Source organism: Pithys albifrons, chromosome 1 (assembly GCF_047495875.1).
Source record: "Pithys albifrons albifrons isolate INPA30051 chromosome 1, PitAlb_v1, whole genome shotgun sequence".
NCBI lineage: Eukaryota > Metazoa > Chordata > Aves > Passeriformes > Thamnophilidae > Pithys > Pithys albifrons.
In genome coordinates, this window is record NC_092458.1 from 67347459 (window position 1) to 67366478 (window position 19020).

The following is a 19020-nucleotide window of genomic DNA, read 5'->3' on the forward strand; positions in this document are numbered from 1 at the left end:
GTGAACAATGTTTCCTCTTCTGTGTTCTCATGATGCTGAATGTGTAGGTACCATTGATTTTATGCTTGGCTGGATGCTGTATTCCTGTGGAAGGGCACATGAAGTTGCCTTCTATTGGCTATTCAGCTGCTGTTGGCACTGGATATTCATTGCTAATGGTGCAGTTCCCTCAGGTTGAATTCTGGCGTGGTTACTATCACTGTTGGAAGCTGCCATAGTAGTATTTCCTTTTGCTGGCTGTCATCTTGTGGCAGGTTACCTATATGAGGCTTGGGGTGCTACAGAACTAAAGCTTTTATATTTGGGAAGGTGAGGGAGTACTCTGGCTTCTCAGCTCTTTGTAGCTTAAGTGATGTCTTGATCATTAACACTCTTAATTCATCAGACTCTGCTGTCTTGATGTTCTGGACTAAAACTGCTATAAGTAGAGAACAGACTATATATATATATATATATATATATATATATATATATATATATATATATCTCGATATCTGTGGTACCTGTGTTATCTTCTCAGTTTAGCAAACAGATGCTTTACTCTGTGTGTTATGCTAATCCTCCCTCTCCTGGTATCTTGTCTAGCCCACAGCTGTACACATACAGGAGTTCCTCACACTGCTGGCTGTGTGTCATACAGTTGTTCCCGAGAGACAAGGAAATACTATAATCTACCAGGCTTCTTCTCCAGGTTGGTTGTTGCCTTCTTCTTTGGGAGGGAAGAGGTTGAAGGAGTAGAAGAATATCATTGATTTTGAAAGCAGAATGTTCCCCATGTTGCTAGCAGGAGGTCTGGCATCTCCTGTTGTCAGTATATGCTGGGTTTGAATGCCTCCTACAAAACTACAAGGTCCATGATTTTTCTTGAGAGTTAGGCCAGGCACATGATGCCTTCTGCTCTCCTGAGACCTGCCACTCTGGCCTTTCTGTAGGATTGAAAAGTAAAAGTAAAACTCTGAGTATGTAGAGCTGATCTGTGGAAGTAATGACTTGTTTCTGCATTAGCAATTACTTGCTTTATTTGGCATGAGTACAAACTGTCTTGATCTATTTTGCTGTAAGCAAAGAAGGGCTGACACATGACACAGGACAACCTATAGCAGAGTCCTGGCCACATTTAGGCCTGCCCTTGACATACGTTTTTCTCCTTTCAGACAGCACAGAGGTATTGAAGGGTATAGGCATGGCCAGAATGCAGAACAACATGACCGTGCTCTCCATAAAGTTTATCTCTGTTAGTGAGGGTATTTCTAGAATTGCTGTAGTAGGGTTTTGAGTGATGAAGCAGTATCATTTCTCATTTATGTCCTAAGAGAGTGTCTGAAAAGTAGGGTGAACAGCCCATGTAAGGAAGCTCTAGTCAGTGTGATGAACCATGAGGAGACTAAGGGTGCTGTAGAGGCATTAGGGTTGCTTGAACTGAGCACTAAATCCACATACATGATGATTATACTTAATGACACTTGCTTCTTAATGAGGCTGTGTAAGTACCTACTGGGGATACAAGTGTTGGCTCTGGTTTCAGCTCTGTTATTTGAGTTCTTAGTGACACTGCCCATTTCAGTCTGCATTTCTATAGCAGCTGAACTTAGTGCCTTTACAGCAGAAAATGGATTAAAGGCACATTGTAGGAATTAAGGCTAACATAACTTTGATCTTGCTTTCAGAACAGGTATTTCCCCTTTTTCATGTAGAAAAGTATGGTTTCTTCAAAGAATAGAGTTTAATGCTTCAGTAGTTACAGAACGTTTTAGATGGATTGAGTACAAAGTTTGTGTAGTTGATATTGCACGGCCTTTGTAGGACTAAGTGTTGAATGCTGTTGTGGAAACACATGCAGAGCTGGGAAAGGGGGCTTCTGTTTCGTCAGTCTGGCATATATAAGTATGGGTCTTACACACCAGATGAAATTTAAGCTTTTTTTCCTGTTTGTTTTGCCAGATGAAGGGGCATTAGTGAAAGGAGCAAAAAAACTCGGTTATGTCTTCACAGGACGGACTCCACATTCGGTTATCATTGATGCGGTAAGTGGTAGGTGTGCAGAGCATAAATGTGTCCCTTGAAACTCCTGTGAGGGCCCTTTCCAGGCTTTTGCACATGGGGAGAAGTTGTTTTATGCTGTCTTTGCCCTCCTGTGTGGCACGTGCAATAGAAAGTTGCAAGTGTACATGTGAAGTGACAGCAGTTGTGCCTCAAAATACTTCCCTTGTCTGGGAAACACAGATGGGAACACTCAGATTAGAAGCAGATTCTGGGAGGTTTTCTCACTATTATGTTTAATGATTACAATTCTTCTAAATGTTTAATTTCTTGTATTAAAGGGGATTTTTTTCTTCTGAGTAAGGTGTTCTGTATCTTCTTAAGAAGTGTCTGCTTAACAAGCTCTGTATGCAGGGGTGTGTAGTTGATGGATTACAGTTGGCAGACAGTCTCAGACTCACAGGGCCATGTTGAGATTCAAGTTACAATCTGAGCTCATGTGGCTCCAGATTTACACATGCAGCTTCTTACAAATGATGGATGTCTTTTTGTCCTTCCTCTTGGGTGTGTTCAAATTCAAATTTCTTGGTAAACTGCCAAGCTAAGCACTTAAAACACATCTTCTAGGACTTGTCACAAACTTCTTAAAACTTCTCAGAAACTGCTTCTTAGTTCACAAGGAAGAACTTTGAGCAGTCATTTAGAGCTATCTAGGTGCTTCTCTCCTATGCATGAAGAGCCAGGCCTACCTGGCCTAGTTTTATACTCCTAATACCAAGTTGGGAGCATAGTGAGTCTGTACCCAGCAATAAAAGCTGTCAGTCTGAGAGGTTCCTGTGCCTCCTCATTGCCTGTGTCAGTGGCAGCACATGTAATGTGGGTTGGAGATGCCTTTTATTCTTGGGGATATTGCTGAACTGACATGGCCTTGTAGGACATACAAGCCTGTACTACAATTAGATTTTATTGCAGCATTTTCTTCAATGGCATGCTACAAACACCACTGGAGTTCTGAGACTCCAGTAACTCCTATTGCTCCTTCTGTCTATTCTACAACAGAAATGGCAGGTGTTTCTACATATTTTTATTTCTTCACGTGGGTCATGCTCAGCCCCAGCAGAGAGTTTTTCATGATAAGAGGAATTTATCCTCAGTTAACTCTTTTTTTTTGCCATAAAATGGTCTTTTAAATTCAAGTAAAAGAAATATTAAGGAGTTCAGTCAAAGCTTATTGCACTACTAAATCTGGAGGGTGTGTTTTTTTAATTTAGAAAAGCACTTGCAGCCTGTAATAGGTCTCCTAATTGATAGCTGCTAAGAACTAAATATGCAGCTTAGCTTTCAGAGCATGGTTATCCTTTTGGAATAAGATACTGATTCTGTGCAATGGTGTAGCAATAGTAAATGAAGGATGCTGTAATACTGTGTGTTGAAGTTCATTAAATAGGGTTCTGCATCATTGAACCAACAGAGGGAGCCATTGCCACATTTATTCATACTGGGATGTGTAAGAGACACCTGACCAGCTTCTGTGTTTGCACGTGTAACAGCACAATGCAGATGGTACTTAAAATAGTACATGCTTTCTTTTGTAGCTGGGGAAAGAGAAAACCTTTGAAATTCTTAACGTGCTGGAGTTTTCCAGGTAAGTTTTCCTCTAATACACTAAATCCAGGATGATAAGAATCCCCCTCCTGGTAACATGTTATTGAGAAAAGATACAGCTGATGCAGTAGAAAAGTAGCACTTCCTTAGTCTTTCTCCTGCTCCTCCATCTTATCATTGCTGATGTAGAATGATTACAGAGCTGGTGGCTGTTGGCATGTGAGCATGAAACTCTCCCCTACCACTGCACTCTGATTTACTGATGTTGCTGCCCTGAAAGTGTATTGCTGTGACTTTAGATATCCTGATGTGTCACTTGTCTGCTTCAAGAACATACTTTGAGATTGCCCTTTAATAGGTCTTCTGTCAATTACTTATTTTTGAGTAGATGGAAACTGTTAGTGGAGGTGCCTGTTCTTAAGAAGTAACAGCAGAAGATACTTGAGTTATAGTAAAGCTATTGCAAGCACTCCAAATTGCCAGGCTCATTAGGATGTGCATTGCTTGGATAGCAAGAAGCTTTGTTTGATGAATTGTGCCCCAAAATCACTGGAGATGGTAAAAAGGTGCTTTTTCTTTGTCACTTGACAAAGTGGTAGTCAGCAGTCTTTTCTGGGGTTTTTCTTTACTATTCTTACTGTAGATTAAAGCCTTTAATTCTTGCTCTCTGCTGTCTTCAAGTTGGCTGGTTTTGCTCAAAGGGGTTATGTAAAAAGGTAGGGAAGACTTAGGTAGGCAGCTGTTCTTGTGTCCTGGCTTGCTTTGAAGATTATTCTTCACTACTTTCACCTTTCCTGTGAGAATGTAGCTACTTAAGCTACTTGTGAGAAGTATCTAAAAAGGCACTCGAGGAGTCTTTGAGGGTTTCTGACAAGCCGACCACAGTACCCTGATGTCTATAACAGCAGTAGCTGTAACCTGCATACAGCAGAAAACAGCTGTCTTTAGTTCTCCCCTGTGTGTAGCAACTTCCCATTTGACCAGTGAGAGAGTGCCTATAATTATATTTCAAAAAGTGCTGTAGCTTCCCAGTGTCTTTAGCATGTTGCAGAAATTCTGGCCACAGCTAATTGCAGCCCTTCCGATCCCTCTTTAGAAAGTTTCAGAAAGGATTGGTTTGTCTTATGGTACATGCCAAGAGCTTGCATACTTGCATGTTGCTCTTGATCTCTGAAAAGAGACTACATCTCCCAGAAGAACTTCAAGAGGAGAAAGAAGATTGCTCTCCACTCTGATCTGTTTGTACATATTGGCAAAACCGGAATGAGGATGTTTCTGAATTGTCCTTTAGCGAAGGAAGACGTTTATATGAAACCACATGTTCTCAGGTTTCCCCTGATGAGAGTTGATTTGCTTGTGTCTGCCTCTTACAAGTTGTGTTTTTTCCAGTGAATCTTTTAAAGGTGAGATGGATAAGTAAAATGCCAAAAATTATCTTGGAAAAAAAATTATTCTTGCCTATGCTAAGTTGTTAAATGTCTTTGTATGGTATGCTACTGTCTACCTTTATTTTTAAGATATATGCCAAGCTCAGGGGTTTTTTGATAAGGAGCCTTGCTCAGGGGTTCTGGCTTCCTTCTACATAATGGCAGCTATGTAGGTCTGAGTAGACCAATATAGAGAACCTGTGGGGAGGCCAAGAATAGGTCTGTACCATGATTCCTTTCTATGATGTTTCTTTTGACTTAGGAAGTTAAATAACTCCCCTTGTCAGTGGGTAGTTGTTTCAATGTCTGTTAGTCATATAATAAAGGCGCTTTCAGCCTTTATCATTCTGTTTCTAGAGTGAGTCCTCAAAACAGTTTTGCTAGATGAATAAAAAAGGTGAGAGTAAATGTGCAAGAGCATTTTATACTGTGTTGTCTTTTTCCAAATTCTTGATCACATTTGAGTGTAAGTGTGTTCTGGAGCCATAGGGCTGAAGCTGAAAATGGGCAACTTTAGTGTTTTTATCTTGCTGTCAAGGGTTGTGTGATCTTAAGTTACTATTCTTATATCTCATCTGATCTCTGATGCACTAAACACATCTGAGAAAATTCACTGGCTAAAACAGGAATTACTCTTGATCTCTTTGACTAATGAAAGCAAATATTTTTCTTTCAATAGCAGCAGGAAGAGAATGTCGGTGATTGTTCGAACTCCAGCAGGACAGCTACGTCTCTACTGCAAAGGGGCTGTAAGTAATTATGCTGCCTTAATGGAGAACTAACACTGCCAGTTATTGTTTCAACAGCTGTGGCTGATACTGGCATTTCATGTCTCATACATAATAACCTGTTGGCTTTCTGTTTAGGGCCAAGTGATTTAAGAGAGCTGTCATTCCTCCTCTGACTCCTTTTGCAGGCTGGGAGATTGCTAGGCTTTCCACTGCCCAGTTAAAATCCAGGAACTCAGGGAGCAGTACCTTTACTTCGGTAAAGTCAGGATATCACCCAGCTGTGCAGCAGGGGTTCAGGAGCTGGACTAAGTGCTATTGTCTGAACTTATAATATTAAAGTCTGTTTGCAAGTGAGTGACTGTTGATCTGGCTCTCTTGCATTTCTACACCTGCTGTTATTTGTCATCATGACTTGCTCCATGTTGTGCTTCTGTCTTCACTGACAAGAGCAATAACTTACCACAGTACGAAGAGTGCAAAACTAGCATTGTCCAGAGAATGGTTCTAATTTCAGTGGAAAACTATGGAGCTGTCTTTTTTTCAACAAAGAAAAACTCTTTCTGACCTCTGTAACGATCTGGTTTACTTGAATTTGTCCTGACATATAGGTCTAGGTGCACTGCTCTGTTGCTTCAGTTTACCTCCCCTGATTTGATAAAGATGTGCTGGCTTCATGCTGGAGTGTGGAATGTATTAAGACGACTGCCATTGTGCAGTAGTTCGCAGTTGTATGTCTAGTAGGACCACACAGACTTGCAACTCCTTGTTGTTCATGCCATGCCTGAATTTTCATGCTGTTTTTTGGAATGTGGTACTGGAAGTGGTGGAGAACAGGCAAGTTGTAGTATAAAACTCCTTTGATTTAGTGATGAAGAAAGCTGCTGCAGAGATAGGTTATTTCTGAGAGTATTTTGCAGTCGAATGCAATCAGTGTTTTGGCCTTTATATTTTTGAACATAAGTGGCAATCTTTTCTAAGAAAGGATTGCAGGAAACTCTTCTGCATGGAACTATAGTATTTGCTGAACTTAAGACCAGACACTTATATTCTCTGAAAGTCAATAGGTTGGCTTAGTAACTTAGGGAGGGAGAAATGTTCTGTACAGCCCACTAATGAAGGTCTGTGTATGGAAAGGGGGGAGGAAGACAGTGTGCCTCTGTCCCGTTTATTATAAAGTTGATGCAGCATCTCTGCCACTGTTCACAACCCAGATGACTTGATCAAATCAGAGTCTCTAAAACCCAAATGTATTGCTTGTAAATATAGTCTTGATTTTGATATTAGCAAGTCCATTCTGGTTGCTTCACTTGAGCTTGTAAATACAGAAATGGAAACTTCATATGTAGACTTACCGTGTTGTAATGAATTTGGTTTTAATAGGATAATGTAATTTTTGAGAGGCTTTCAAAAGATTCCCAGTATATGGAGCAAACACTGTGCCATCTTGAGTACTTCGCAACAGAAGGTAAGAGAAAGAGCATGCACTGAGAATTCAGTTTTATCAAGTTACTTGCAGCATCTTCTGCGTTGTCTAAGCTGTGTGTTGTCAACTAAGATGATGATAAACATGAATTAAGAAGTTGTTTGTAATCAGCAAATTAACAACTGTAAGATGAGTTTGAGATTTTTTCCATGGTTGTGTGTGATTTCAGTAGAGAAGTGGAGAAGATGGTGTCCTGTGTGTCCATGATGAAGGGAAAGGGTATCAGCTGTATTGGCCAGAACAACTCAACTACGCTGGTGTTAGAGGTGTTTTTAGCAGTGTAAAATTTGGATGCCCGTCACTGGCTTTACAAAGCAGAGTAATCTGAACGTGTTGGGAAGCCTAGTAGACTAAGACATCAAAGATCTGAAATGGTCTGTGAGGTCTTGGACTGATGTTCACAGGGAAGCATTGGGCTTTGTTCCCTCTTCTGCAACAGCATAAGATACTTGAGTTATAGTACCATGAACCAGTGGTTTTCTTCCTAAATCTGAAAACATCTTTCAGCTTTTTTTAAAAAAAAATTTCTTTTTGCAGACTCCCATGTTCCCAGTAATGAAACTTTTGTATTTTATTGCACACATTCCTTTCCGCTTGATTCATGCAAAGGAAAAGAAATCATTACTTCTGTATGTAAATTTTTGTCAGTGGTCTAATAAATTGGTTTTCATGCTTCATTGACCCTATTCACTATGTTGTGCATGTGTAACTCCTATTATTAACGTGAGTTACATCAATACACTGAAGGAGAAAAGAGTTTTGTTAAAAGAAAACTTGGTCTGTGCAGTGTGTTTGACTAAGTAACATCTCCAAGCACAGTATGTAGCCTGTTCTTTAATTTGAACTATGAAAATACACGAAAGCCAAGCTTGCTGTCATACTCACTGAAAAGGTGAGTATAAAATAAGGTGACTCTTCTGTTGATCAAGTATTGCTAGCTTGCAATAGTGAAGGGACTGGAGATACCTGGTTTTGCCCATTCCATTCTCTTGATTTACACCAACATTAGTAATGAAATGAGCCTGACTTTTGGTTTACATTTGTGGACGTCTAAGTGCTTTAAAAATGTATAGGGAGACTTTGTGGAATCCAGAGTTCAATGGTGTATGTTTCCCTCCTGTTTTTTCCAGTAAGAGGGTTGGAATTTAGCCTTCATTAGGGCATGAATGATTTGATGATACTCTTTGTCATCTTACTATGGGTAATGGCTGTCTTATGTTTTGTAGGTCTGAGGACATTGTGCATTGCTTATGCAGATCTGTCAGAGAAGTCTTACCGAGAGTGGTTGAATGTCTACAATGAATCCAGTACAGTTCTGAAAGACAGAACTCAGAAGCTGGAGGAGTGCTATGAGATCATTGAAAAGGTAAAACATACTTATTTGATGATGAGATGCAGGTTCCATTATGTGTGCTTTCCAGTGGAATTTGGGCTTTATACAGTAAAATAAACTGTTGTTTTCATAGATGAGAAACTGAAAAGATGTTCTTAAACAGCAGCCTGTTTAGTTCATAGACCTCTCAAGATTTAATTCGTAAACCTGAGACCAACTTACGGATAACAAAATACTTTCTGCTTATAAATGCTTTTCACACACGTTTTTTGTCTTTCTGTTTTGTGTGAAGTTCTTGTAACTTGATAAAGCTAGTGTATAAAAATTCTTGTGTTGCACCGAGTTCCTATGTAGTAATATATGAAGAGATGGGTTCCTTTTCATACAGCAGTCACAGTTTTTATGAAGGCTATTAGGCAAAATTAAGTGCTCAATAAAGCCTGTAGTTGCATAGACTAAAAAAAAGGTGAAAAACCTCACTCCAAACAAATTGCAGAGCTCTTAATTTTTCAAGGGGAAAATAGCTGTCAGAGAACCCATTTGACACTTGATCCCATACAGAATGAAATGTTAAAATGCCAACACTAGGGGCCAGTGTTTTCCTGAGCATTGTTCATCTTGCTCCTTTCTGATATGCTGGTAGTTGTACTCCTCACCTACAGGTGCTCATGCTCTTATCCCTTACACCAGGTATTTCACTCTCATTTTAGTTAGGGATTTCTTTAAAACATACTTTGAACTTCAATTGCTTTTAAAATTAATATTAAAAATGCTGTTTAAGTTCTGGAGCACTGTTGTTTATTTAAGTTGTTTGGGGCAGAGTCATAGAACAACCTGGTTTGGAAGAGATCTTAAGAGTTCCAGCCTTCCTGCCATGGACAGGGGCACCTCTCACTAGACCAGGCTGGTCAGAGCTCAGTCCAACCTGGCCTTGAATACTTTCAGGGATGGGGCATCCACAAGGAGGTTGAGAGTAGAATTGGAGTTCATGGGGTAACACTCCAAGAACTCTTTCAGCAAGAGCTGAAGATTGAATCTTTCTTTTCAAAGTAGTACCTGAAAATTTTATTTGTGTTAGTATGCCATTAACAGTGATTATCTAATCCTTGATTCTGAGTAGCTCCTTTCACCTTTCTGCTTCATGCACTGTGCTCTTGTACTCCTGTTTTCACTGAGGTGGAAAACGAACATGGCTTCAACTTAAAGTTATTTTCTCAAACCTTAGGAAAAGGGTTTGGGTTCAAAGGGGCTTTTCAAGATCTGGTTCTAAACCCCCCACCAAGGACTAGAACACCTTTCAGTAGACCAAATTGCTCAAATCTCCACCCAGCCTGGCTTGGATCACTTCCAGGAGTGGGGTGTCCACCACTTCTCTTGACTGTCTGTTCCAGTGTCTCACCACCCTCATCTTTTTCAGTTTAGAATGATCACCCTTTGTCCTGCCACTGCAGGCCTCGGTAAATAGTCTTCCTCCATCTTTCTTACACACTCAGTCTTTATATAGAAAGGCCACAGTAAGGTCACCCTGGAACCTGGTTGTCTCCAGGCTGAACAACAGTACCTTTGCTAACCACTTCTGTTCGCTTCATCTGTCTTCATTTCTGTTGAATAGTTTTCGTCCCTACCAAGAATAGAAACCATTACTTTTCCTGTGTAGTTATTGAGGTGATACAGTATACCTAAACTCAATTTACATCAATTTATGTTAAATTGAACATCTTTGCATGTCTAAGTAATGATGAAAATGCTCCTAAAGATAAAATCTGAGTAGACTGTACCGTTTGACAAGGTTTATTTCTTAGCTGGTTTTTCTGCCTTTTTTCTGTAAGATAGCCAAATCTCTTCAAGCAATTGCTTTAGAATTGCATAAGAATATGGCCAACTCTTTAATATTGAATTCATTGTATGAGACAGGTTTTTCTGGCACACATCTGTGCAGTGATCAGAGATACTTGGATTGATTCATGTTCATACCATTTATATTACATAAATGTAGTGATTATATCCATAAATAGTTGCAATAATTTTTTCTTTATATACATTTTATGGACGGAAATTAGCTTAAATGATGTGATGCCAAATGACTTTTGTTTTGTGAGTGTAAATACATAAACTGTGACAACTCGTGTTGCTATGGTGATTAGTGAATGAATGCTCTCTATGTATATGTTCATCCATAGGCTAGCATAGAATTTTGTAACTTCAAGTAATTATTCTTGAAAAGTTGCCATCTTTCTGATCAGAAACACTGTTCCATTCTGTACCTCTTGAAATGTGAATTGTGTGCAGAGGAAGTAGAATAGCCACACCAGAAATTTACTGTAGTATATGTTGCTTGTCAAAATGCAGTATTAGCAATGAGAGGCAACATACTGTCTTAATTCCTTTTTGAGTGTGTTCCAAGCAGACGTCTATCTTCAGAAAACAATCCTTAATTTATTTTTTTTCCACAGGATTTACTGCTTCTTGGAGCTACAGCCATTGAAGACCGCTTGCAAGCAGGTGTTCCAGAAACAATAGCCACACTAATAAAGGCAGAAATTAAGATATGGATTCTGACGGGTGACAAACAGGAAACAGCTCTCAATATAGGTATCTTTCTGATTACTCTGAATTTGTCTGATATGTAGCAGGTTACATGCAGGATGTGCTATGTGGGATTTTAAAATCAGCCCTGCTTCTTAAGGCATCTTTCCTCTATAGCAGGGCATGGCTTTGGAGAAGGGATTTTGTACTGAAGTCTTCATTATGAGTGTCAGGCTACATTCAGATCTGGGGCGGGGGTTTTAAGGCAAAAGGGACATTTCTGCTCTTGTTAGGTGCAGTTCTTTTTTGGAGCGAATGTAACTCTGCTTTCTGATAGAAACTAGAGAGTGCAACCAGACTAATGTGTCAGGTATACTCGGCACTGTATGAAACTGGTTTAGAGGTTTTTTGTTTTCTTACTAGCTGCCATTTCTAGACTTCAGTAGAGCTTGGGATATAATGGGAGGTACAGCAATGCAAAGCGTATAGCTAGAGCTTCTTGCAAACTGTCTGTGAACGGAGGTGGATGCTTGAATAATGAACCCTGATGTCAGCTTATGGCACATCTGTTGGATGAGTATGTTGAGATTGTTAGTGGAAGTGTGTTGTTGCTATTGAGTGTATGGATGGAGATCAATATCGGTTGGTTTTTTGAGGCATAACCCTGATATCCTTGTCTCAAATGATGCATCTTGATTTACAATCTATGCCCTTTGTAATGCAAGAGAAATCCTGTGATGATATGAAGTACAAATTAAAGTTTTTATTAGACAGGTGGGCTTGGGTACTGATGTAAGACAGTGGTAACCTAATTAAGACATAGGTGTTTATCTGGTTACCTGTTTTTGCAGCGTAAAACTAAGTCTGTTAAGCACTTGTAAGTTTACATTTGTTATTAGAAGCAGCCCTTAGACCTAAACCATTTCTTTTTAGGTCATAAATATCCGATAAAGTTATATTATCTTACCAATGTCTGTCCAATTCTGAGATTTTACTGTAGGAGCGGACTGAAGTGGAGGTTCATGTTGTAACTTCCACGCCATTGCAACTAGATGCTGTGCTGTGTAGCACTTCTACTGTTGTACTAGTCTTGCACTGGGTATGCCACATGAGTAGGTCTAGTCAATACTCAAAACTCCTATCCTGCAGCCTTTTTCTCACTGGGGATGCTTGCAAGGTGAGTAACTGGGGTACCTGTACCTTGTACTGTCACAAAATCCAGCTGTGGTTAAAATTTCTGAGCTAAACCTATGCTGTTGTGCCATAGCCCCTCATACAACACTAGTATTCTTCTAGGGAGTGGATACCCAGGTCTGAACTGAGTAGTAAAGAGTTGGTAAAGAAACATAGCCTGGTGTAAGTACATCCCCTGCCAAGCCATCCCATACATCCCTAATGTAGCACTTTGGCAATATAATGCCATGATGGTATTGCGTTCTTTTTGATATTTTTTCTTCCTGTCATGGTAAATCTGCACAGAGATTGGAAGACAGGGTAGCACTCTGTGGTGATCTGACATCTTGCATAAGTAAACTGTGTTACAGGGCATCACAGGTCTGCCAGGAGTAGCCTGAAATACCTTCAGACCTGTCTGCATGTAGTTCTAAATGTAAAAAACTTACATTACCCTGTTATTCATATAATTAGTGAGTCTTGAAGTCAGCATGAGTTGAAGAAGGCTAAAGAAGTAGCTCCTTTAACAGGAGGCAGCCTAAGCTGTTTAGATTCCACAGTTGCATTCAGATTTGCTGATTAGTCTGTTTAGATGTAAAGATGCAGGTTAAGGGAACTTTAAGAGCATAGGTTGCTTTCACAAGCTCATATTGACTTCACGACTCTCTAACAGTGATGCTCTGTAACTGAACTTAAATTACCTTTAGCAAAATTTCAGGCATTTGCTGTTTTTTTGTCTGGTTTGTTTTGGGGTTTTACTATGTTTTTTTTTTTCTGTTTTGGTTGGCTCAGTGAAATTTCAGAATGTAGTCTGCTTGACTGACTAGAATTTTTGTGCGCTTCTCAAAACCAGATCAAGCCTCATGTATCTTTTTATGTTGAAGCTGGTACCAAGAGATGAAATAACTTGCTGAACTGATACATTTGTAGTAGAAATAAGGTGGATGGCTTAAGCAGACAATTTAATTTAACAGTTAGTTACCTGGTTTGAATTACTATATGCAGAGTTTGCTTTCTTGACAAGCAGTAGTCAATGTGAGGAGGGAAGCATAATTTTTTGACTAATTAAAAAAAAGTAGCTATAAATTTTAACATAAATACCTGAAATAAGTTGATATATTAAACAACAGCACATAGCTTAACTACAAGTAAATGAGCTTATTCTGAAGGCTGTGAAGGAGGCTAACCTCTAGCTTGTCTTTAAACTGTTATTGTTTCTTTTGATTTAGAAGATTTATTGAGGAGAATAAGTATCCCTATTAAAATTTCTAACTTACTTTGTTTAATGTACAATTTGGTAGTAAAATTTTAATTAGCTTCAAGTTCACGTTGGCTTTAAAATACAAACATATGGCAGCCTTCCAGTTTTTGTAACACATTAAAACAGTAGTAAACATGGGACTTAAAACCCAACCCACATGTGCACTATGTTTCAGGTGTAAGTGTGCTATCTGGTAAGTAAAAAGTATTTTCACTTTCTCATTGTGTGTGTAGGCTATGCTTGTGGACTCTTGCTTGCTATTTGGATATGTGTTTGTATTGAGGTATATTTGAGCTCTTGGAAGGTGTAGCAAGGAGCTGGAGTACTTGCGTTCTTCCAGCTTCCTCTTGATCCTTTGTTTTTCAGAATTTATGTATTTGTGTCCCGATTGCATTCTTGACTTCACTGAAGAGTAGTGGTTGACCGTATTGTGGGGTGGCTGTATGCCTTCCACTCAGCCATGTGCCAGTCAGTAGCTTTGCAGGTGAGGAGGGTGTTCATGATAAGCTTTAATGCTGATCAACAATCTGAACTCTCTGCCTATAGAAAATAGGAGCTCCAGGTTCAGAAGCATTTTTGAGCATGACCTGCAAACAGCTCTAGAAGGCTTAACAGTGTTCTTGTAGCTTCATCATTTTCTTCAAACAATCTGCAGATCTTTATTATCTTTCAGTGAGACAAACCCATGACATATTTCTGTTTACCACCATCCTGATGCTCAACAGGCTCACAAAAAATCAGAACTGCTGTATTTCCAGTCATTAAGTTCTTTAGGAACAGGTTTATTTTCTGGGAACGGGAATATAGTATTTTTAAAAGGTATCCCTCCCCTGAATAATGTATCAGTCCCTACAGCTGAGCTGAGTGCCCTTACTTAGTGTATGCATTCATAGCTCTGACCACTGCCTTAAAGTTGTAGAAGGGTTTGGGGTTGGAAGGGACCTTTTGAAGACCTAGTCCAACCCTCGTGGGCAGGGACATGTTTGGCAAGATCAGGGTGCTTAAAGCTCTATCCAGTGTCTCAAAAACTTCCAGGGATGGAGAATCCACAACTTGTCTGAGCAACCTGTTCCAGTCTCGCTACTCCCATCATTAAAAAAATGTCTTCCTTACACCCAGTCTAAACCTGCCCTCTTTCAGTTTGATATAATTGGCTTTTGACTGGCTACTACAGGCCTTGGTAAAAAGTCAGTCTTTTTTATGGGTTCCCTTTATATATTAAAAGGTCTTCTCAAAACCTCTTCTCCTGCAGACTGAACAACTCTAACTCTCCGCCTGCTGAGAGATGTTCCATCCCTCTCATTGCTTTTATGGCTCTCATCTGCTCCCACACTGGTAGGTCCACGTCTGTTTTGTGCTGGGAGCCCCAGGGCTGGATGCAATACTGCAGGTGGGGTCTTATGCTTGATTTTCATCACTCACTCTCTAGGGCACTTGTCAGTCCATTGATCCCCAAGTTTGTCCTGACTGATATTTGGGATTGCTGTGGCACAGGTGCAGGACCTTGCACAACCTAACTCCATTAGGTTCTCACAGGCCTACTCCTCAAGTGGACCCAAGTGCCTCTGGGTGGCATCACTTCCCATGAGTGCATCAGCTGTGCAGTTCAGTCTTGCATTGTCTGGAGACTTGCTGTGACTGTACTTGATCCCACTGTGTGTCACTGGGGAAGATGCTGAATGGTGTTGGTCCCAGAACTGACCCCCTGAGGGACACCACTCATTATGACTTTTCCTTTGGGTGTTGAACCATTGACTAACTCTTTGGATACAGGCACCCAGCTGATTCCTTACCCATGTAACAGTCCATCCCTCAGACCCATATCTTTCCAATTCAGAAATAAGAAAACTTGGTGAGCTGTGCTTTTTCTCAGTTGAGAAAAGTGAAGCAATGCCAGCACAATTGTCTGTATCCCTGTGCAAGTTTGAGCAGGGCACATACGCCCTCTCAAAACACACAGGATAATAATTCTTGCCTCAGATGCTGGATTCTGTATGCCTGCACTATGAATGTGCCTGTGGGCTATGATCTTGAACTCTGGTTCAAGCAGTCTTTCTCCCAGGACACTTGAAGGGAAGTAAGTCCCAGAAGTATCTGATTCATCTGCCTCATGGACTTTTAAAATTGAAGGGCTAGATACCAACTTAGAGGTGTGGATTGACATTTTATATGTGGCTTTGAACCAGCAGTTGATCTTATTCTACTCACAAGCATTGACAAAATATGCACTTATGTTAGAGTGTGTATTTTTGCTTGCTGTGCTAGTACTGCCAGTAATAGCTATTATAAAACTATTAGAAAACTTTAAGGTATTACTGCAAATGTCTAAGATTACTACTTAGTCTCAGAGTTGCCAGCTACTTTGCTTTATACTAGTGCTGGATTTTAACATCATCTTAGTGCTGGAATTGTGCTTAATGTATCGATCATCTCTAAACCCTTGTTAGGCTTGATTTACATTCTCCTATTCCAGTCTTGATCTTCCTGTTTCACTTTGATAACAAGATGTGAAATAGCCTTGGTTGCAAGATAAATTATTCTGGCTCTATGACTTCCAAGATGTACTGCAAAGCCACTGCTTTCCACATTATTTTTTTTTCTGCTGGCTTGACTTGTGGAATGGCATCTTGCTCATTTTGAAAGACAAAGTGAAGCAGTGGTTTAGAAATCATAGCTTGCTATTGCAGCTGCTGATCTAATCAAATGCTACTAGAAAATCCTTTTGAATTAGTTATGCCATTGCCTGAGGAAAGAATAACCCTAATAAGGAGGTAAGTGCTTAAATTTGTAATATTCTTCTCTCAATAAAAATAAGGAAGTGGATTTTCACTCTGGGACTAACTTGTAAAATGGCAAACTGACTTGAGAAAAAAGTCAGCGTTTTGTCTATACCTGTTGGAGGTTTGTTGCGCAGTTCCGTGTGACTATTCATCCCAGGCAGCATCAGAGACTGTCTGCAAAGCTTTTGTGTTGTAGGCTTCACTTCATTAGAGTGTATGTCAGCCTTTTCACAACAGGTGTATTTGAGTTCAGTGGCATTCTGTAGTACTCTCTGAAGCAGAGAGTAAACCTTGGCTTGTTAACACCACTAAGATGAAAATGTATTGGCAAGGTTGCACTTCATATTCATAGTCTACACAGCTGTGAAAATGGAGAGGAAACTAAGCTTGTGCAGGCAATCAAACCTGGCTGCCTGAGAGTGCCTGGCTGTGTGATACGAGCATGTCTTCCACAAAGGAAGACAAGGGATTTGCTTTCTTGACAGAAGTCGCTCATGCAGGCATGTTAACCTTGGATTATACCTACAAAACTAGCCCAATTATAAAAACTCTGTAGCCTGAGGAAATGATTTACATTGCAATTGAGGAAGCCAGTATGGCCTTCCTAAGGAACTAAGAATCCCACTGAAAATTTCCTGCCTCAGTTGTTCTCTTTTTGTTGTAAGATATGGTAAGAGGTACTTCATCTTTTTACATTGACTATGCTGTTATGCTTTTGAATCAGCCAGCCTTGCAGTGGTTCCTCACTGGGACATTACTCTTACACTGCAATAGCCTCCAGTCTTCATTTAAGAAAAATAAGACTTCTCAAGATCTCATTTTATTTGACAGCTATTTCTCAAACTTGCTGTAATTCATTTCCATGCAAAAACACAGTAGAAATACAAAATAATTTTATTGTATTGCTTTTTACTGTGTAACTTAGATGAGCAATAAAAGGTGTGTGCTTCAAATAAATTAATTCTCTGCTGTTTTATGAAGCATACATGACTGTGTTAATCCCAAGTGAACTTCTTTGTACAAGTGAGCGTTCAGGATAAAGCAGTGGGGTAGGTCTGATGCAAGTTTGCATTTGTCTCTTGCCATTAATATGAGCCAGAATTAAACTGTTTATTTTGCAAATGTTTATCCTACACTAAGAATTAAGCTAGTACAATTACCTGGTGCCTGAAGGAGTTGGTAGGGCCTCTGTATGTGTCATCAATCTGTAGTTTTTAATGATGCTCAGAACCTTCCACAAAGAAGTCTTGGGAGTGAAAAATGCTTCTGTAAGCCAAGTGTTGGCTGAGGGGACTGGGTGGCACAACTGAATCCATGTGTGCATTTCTGATCATCTGATATAGCTGCAACTGTGCATTCACTTCTGTTCCTGTAATGTGTGGAAGGCAATTCTGCCTTCATGTAGATGAAAAATAAAGCGACTTTTGCTGGAGGGTTATAGGCTGTATTTGATGCATCTAGTTCACATGGTGTTTTTTTCAATTTGAACATCTCAAGTGATGTGTTTGAAAGTGCAGATAAAGCGCAGCCTGTGTTACTAGTAAATTGTCATGTTGGAATATGTCCTATGCACCAATGTTTCCAGCAGACTGCCTGATAGGAATTGCTGAGCAAAAAGTAAATTGTCATCTGATCTGTACATGCTTGTTGAGCTCAACTTTAAACAACCTTCCAGAAAGTAAATCCATGTGTTTTTTTTTTCCTTTTTCTTTTGCAGGGTACTCTTGCAGACTCATTTCTCAGAGTATGTCTCTCATCCTGGTCAATGAAGATTCGCTAGATGTAAGTAAGCAAATTCTGGTATAATTCTCATCAGAAGGAGGTGTTACTGCTAACAAGTTGGAAAGTTGTCCTGCTTTCTCGTTACATTTCTCTTGCTTGTTCTTAGGTAGCTAGATAAACAATTCATACTGAAATACAAAGGTATTGTGCAAATTGTACTCCTGAGGTCTTCAGTCACAAGCTGTACAAATCAAACTGAAGTCTCAGAGCAAGGAACTTATTAGGTCTGTGGGTTTACTTCTGCTGCAAACTGCAAAAACCTGCAGCATTCCATCAAGAATATATTTGGGCTTTAAGGTACCAATAAAGGAGTAACATGTTTAAAGGAAAAACACAAGCTAAGCGAGTAGTTTTGGTGTAATAAGCTGTCTTCAGTATTGCATGGAACAGCTGTAACCAAACTTACGCCTAAGCAAACTGCATTGCGAGCTTGCCTATGTACAGTAGGCTTTTAAAACCGAAAATCAAAAATCACTTTATGTGGTTTCCATGCTCTTCATGTATGTGCAAAAATAAACTAGAAAAATTATACACTTGTACATTAATTTTTTCAGATATTTTCCCATTTTGTGTGTGTCAGTGTCAGTGTTCAATATCACTTCTCTATCTGATTTATGTCAGAGATTTGTAGGACAGAAGAAAGGCTCTATAATAGGCAGCACCTAACATTTTCATTTAGAGTTGACAATTCATTGTGCTTCATTGGATGGGAGTTCCAAAGCCTGTATCTGAGTGTCACAGTAGTAACTGGATACCTGCAAATCTGGTGGAAGATAGTGATACTATTCTGGAAAAGTTATCATCTGATAAGTGTTGTTTTCTAGTTGCCTTAATGTGATTCTAATAATTTCGTATGTAGAAATCTTTGGTCACAGAATCAAGCTGTAAACAGCATTGGAAATGTATCAATAAATATAACTAATGGAAGCTTTCAGAACT

The 19020-nt window shown here is 39.6% G+C and overlaps 1 protein-coding gene across 3 annotated transcripts in view; it reads left to right on the top strand.

The window, feature by feature from the left end:
• The window catches only part of ATP8A2 (ATPase phospholipid transporting 8A2), a 330508-nt gene that overhangs the window by 85938 nt on the left and 225550 nt on the right, over window positions 1-19020 (top strand). For all 3 annotated transcript variants that reach the window (XM_071553667.1, XM_071553677.1, XM_071553685.1), the window contains 8 exons: window positions 586-691; window positions 1942-2024; window positions 3576-3625; window positions 5692-5761; window positions 7124-7208; window positions 8453-8592; window positions 11013-11151; window positions 18017-18081. In XM_071553667.1, the coding sequence (XP_071409768.1) occupies window positions 586-691; window positions 1942-2024; window positions 3576-3625; window positions 5692-5761; window positions 7124-7208; window positions 8453-8592; window positions 11013-11151; window positions 18017-18081 (738 nt within the window). The remainder of the gene's footprint in view (window positions 1-585; window positions 692-1941; window positions 2025-3575; window positions 3626-5691; window positions 5762-7123; window positions 7209-8452; window positions 8593-11012; window positions 11152-18016; window positions 18082-19020) is intronic.